General features: G+C 69.6%; 1 protein-coding gene across 1 annotated transcript in view; it reads right to left on the bottom strand.

Annotated features, from left to right (window-relative positions):
- The window catches only part of SPEG (striated muscle enriched protein kinase), a 39,168-nt gene that overhangs the window by 18,737 nt on the left and 17,708 nt on the right, over positions 1-2,723 (bottom strand). Inside the window, exons 8-10 of the mRNA XM_085311036.1 lie at positions 1,689-1,900; positions 1,297-1,385; positions 899-1,080 (exon numbers count right to left, since the gene is read on the bottom strand). Coding sequence (XP_085167162.1) covers positions 899-1,080; positions 1,297-1,385; positions 1,689-1,900 — 483 coding nt within the window. The remainder of the gene's footprint in view (positions 1-898; positions 1,081-1,296; positions 1,386-1,688; positions 1,901-2,723) is intronic.

Genomic DNA, 2,723 nt, shown 5'->3' on the forward strand with positions numbered 1-2,723 from the left:
GCTGCGCTTGGCCAGAGGCTCTCAGCAGGGTGCCGGCAGGGGCTGCGGAGCGAAGGGCCCCCCTCGCTGGGGTGCAAGCAGTGCAGGGGCGGCACGGGCACGGCCGGGGGGGCTCAGGCAGGTGGCAGCAGGGAGGACCAGGGGCAGCAAGGCACACAAAGCAGAGGGCAAGAGAAGAAAGGCAACGTCGCTCATCCCCGCAGGCGCCTTCCCCGGTCTCTGGGGACGCAGGGAAGAGCCTGGCCTTTGGTCCTGAGCTCCCCATCTGCACACGTTGTATTAGAGCACCTGGGAGGAGGCCTGAGCCTGCCGCAGGGCTCGGGGGCTGCAAAGGGCTGTGGGCTGCACATGTGCATACAGGCAGGACCTGCACTGTGCTGGGAGAGGACAATAAGCAGGGAGGGGACATCTCCAAGCCRTCCCACGGCTGGGCACACGGCTTGCAGGCTGCCGGGGCAGGGAGAGATGGAGCTGTCAGCACGCTGGGGAGGTCTCCCCTGCAGGGCTGCCGAGGGCGTCAGCCCTCCGCACAGCAGGGACGCAGTCCCAGCCACGGACACCGCGTGGGGACRGGGGAACACGGCGGGACGCCAGGCCACGGAGAGCAGCAGGCTCTGGGTCAGGCCGGGGCCCAGGCGAAGCCGGGCAGCGGGACCCAGGTTAAGAGCCCCGGGGGAAGTGCTGGTCCCAGGCAGGGCCAGGCACGCAGGTCATGCCGCTCTGCTGAGGCTTTCCTTTGCTCGAGCCTGCTGTGCCGTGGCAGGAAAGGACAGGCTGGCTCTGCCCCTGCTCCGGGCAGCCCTGCTGGGAAGGGGGTCTGCAGCAGCCCCTTCCCGACCCAGCTCGTGCAGGCAGCTGGCCTCTCGCGGCCAGGAGTGACACGCGCTGGGAGCTTTACCTCTGACCTCCAGCTTGGCCTCGCACTGCTTCGTGCCATACTCGTTGACGGCCTTGCAGGTGTAGAAACCAGTGTCGGTGCGCTCCACCGCCAGGATGTGCAGCGTGAAGAGCCCCCTGGCCCCCTCTGCCTCCTCCGCGTGGTGCCGGCGTCCGTACTTCACCGGCTGCCGGTTCCTCAGCCTGGCCRGGGGAACGAGGGGAGAGCGGGATTATCACAAGCAGACCCGGCTTGGCTGTCCCAAGAAGGTCCCCATCTCATCCAGCCCCAGCCCTCCTCTGGACTGCAGCTGCCTGCCTTGGGGCTGCTCCGAGCTGGCAGCCCCCAAACAGGGAGGTCTCCGTGCCCACCTCCTCCCTGCCGAGCCCTGCCGCGACCCAGCGAGCGTGGGCACTCACCAGTAAATGATGGGCTTGGGCTCCCCACGGACGCGGACGCTCATGCTGACATCCTGCCCCTCTAGCACCGACTGGTCCGACAGGGCCACCTGGGGAAATGGGGGCTTAGAGAGCAGCCAGCACCTGCCCGCGCCCCGGGTCACGCGTCCCCGTCACTGCACCTAGGGTCACAGGTCCACTGCCGCGACAGCGGCCCTGAAGCACCGCAGGTGCCGAGGGAGCTGCCCGGGAGCAGGCTGCCCAGAGCACGTGGAGTCGATACTGAGCACCCTAGGCAGGACCGACGCACGGTAGGAAAGCCTGACCCAGCACCTCCTGCACGGGGACCACGTGGCCGCAGTCACTGGGCATGGCCCCTTTCTGCCAGGCCCGGGGGCGGGGGCTCAGCTCACCTCAAAGGTGGGTGCAGCCTTGAAGCTGGTCTCCAGGGAGCTGCGGGCAGCCCCATGCTCTGCTCTGGGCTGCAGCTTCATGGTCGGCCGATGCTGAGGGGTCCCAGTGTCAGGGAACTCTTCCAGGGGGCTCAGGTATTCCTCATCCGACGTGATGGGGCTGACCTGGCCGAGGGGGGGGGCCAAGTTCCCATGCCTCTCCACGGCAGGAGCTAGCACAGGGAAGAGGCTGGATAAGGAGCTGGCACATGTCAGAGCTGGGAAAGCAGACCAGGACACCCCTCCCCGCAACCCTGCACCCTGGGGGCCCCAGGGACACCCATCCCACGGTGCATCCTGCCGGGGATCGGTGCAGAGGCAGCCAGGGCCCAGCAGCGAAGGGGTGCCGAGCTGTGCAGGGGGAGGGAGTGAGAAGCACTCCATGGGATGATAAGGGGACCCGATATCCCGCGAGGCAACAGCAGGGCTCAAGTGGCTCTTACGCAGCAGGCCACGCTCCCATCCTTAAGCTACCCGGATTCCCGGAATGGCTGCCCCTGCCTCGAGCCGGGAAGGGCTGAAGGTGACATTGGCAGCTGCGCTCCTCTCCCAGCACGGCCGCCCGCGCCGGGGGTGCTAGGGGGCCCACAGCCGCCTGTGCGGGGAGCCAGCGTAGGCAGGCGCACAGCGGCTATGGGGTGGCGAAGCTGGGGGGCACGGCTGCAAGATGCTGCGGAGTGGGGCCCACTGTGCCGGGGGACGGGTGGGGAGAGCTGGGCAGTGGCGTGCGGCTCGCAGAGCCCTGCCCGGGAGGTCAGGGTGCTGGCGCCCCTCCAGCCTGGCTGCTGGACCGGCCCCCCGCCCCCGCCGCGGCAGATCCCCTTACCGGGAGCTGCAAGCGAGCCGCAGCGGCAAGCGGGCAGGGTGCCCCGGGCACCGGCCGCGGCTCGGCGCCCCACGGGATGCGCCGGGGGTAGGACGAGGGCGGAGAGCAGGGCGGGGAGGGGGGGAGCAGGCCGGACCCCGGCTCCCCACACCCCGGTCGCGGCCGGGGGC

This window comes from Rhea americana, unplaced genomic scaffold, assembly GCF_003343005.1.
Source record: "Rhea americana isolate MKP2758 unplaced genomic scaffold, rheAme1 scaffold_33, whole genome shotgun sequence".
Lineage (NCBI taxonomy): Eukaryota > Metazoa > Chordata > Aves > Rheiformes > Rheidae > Rhea > Rhea americana.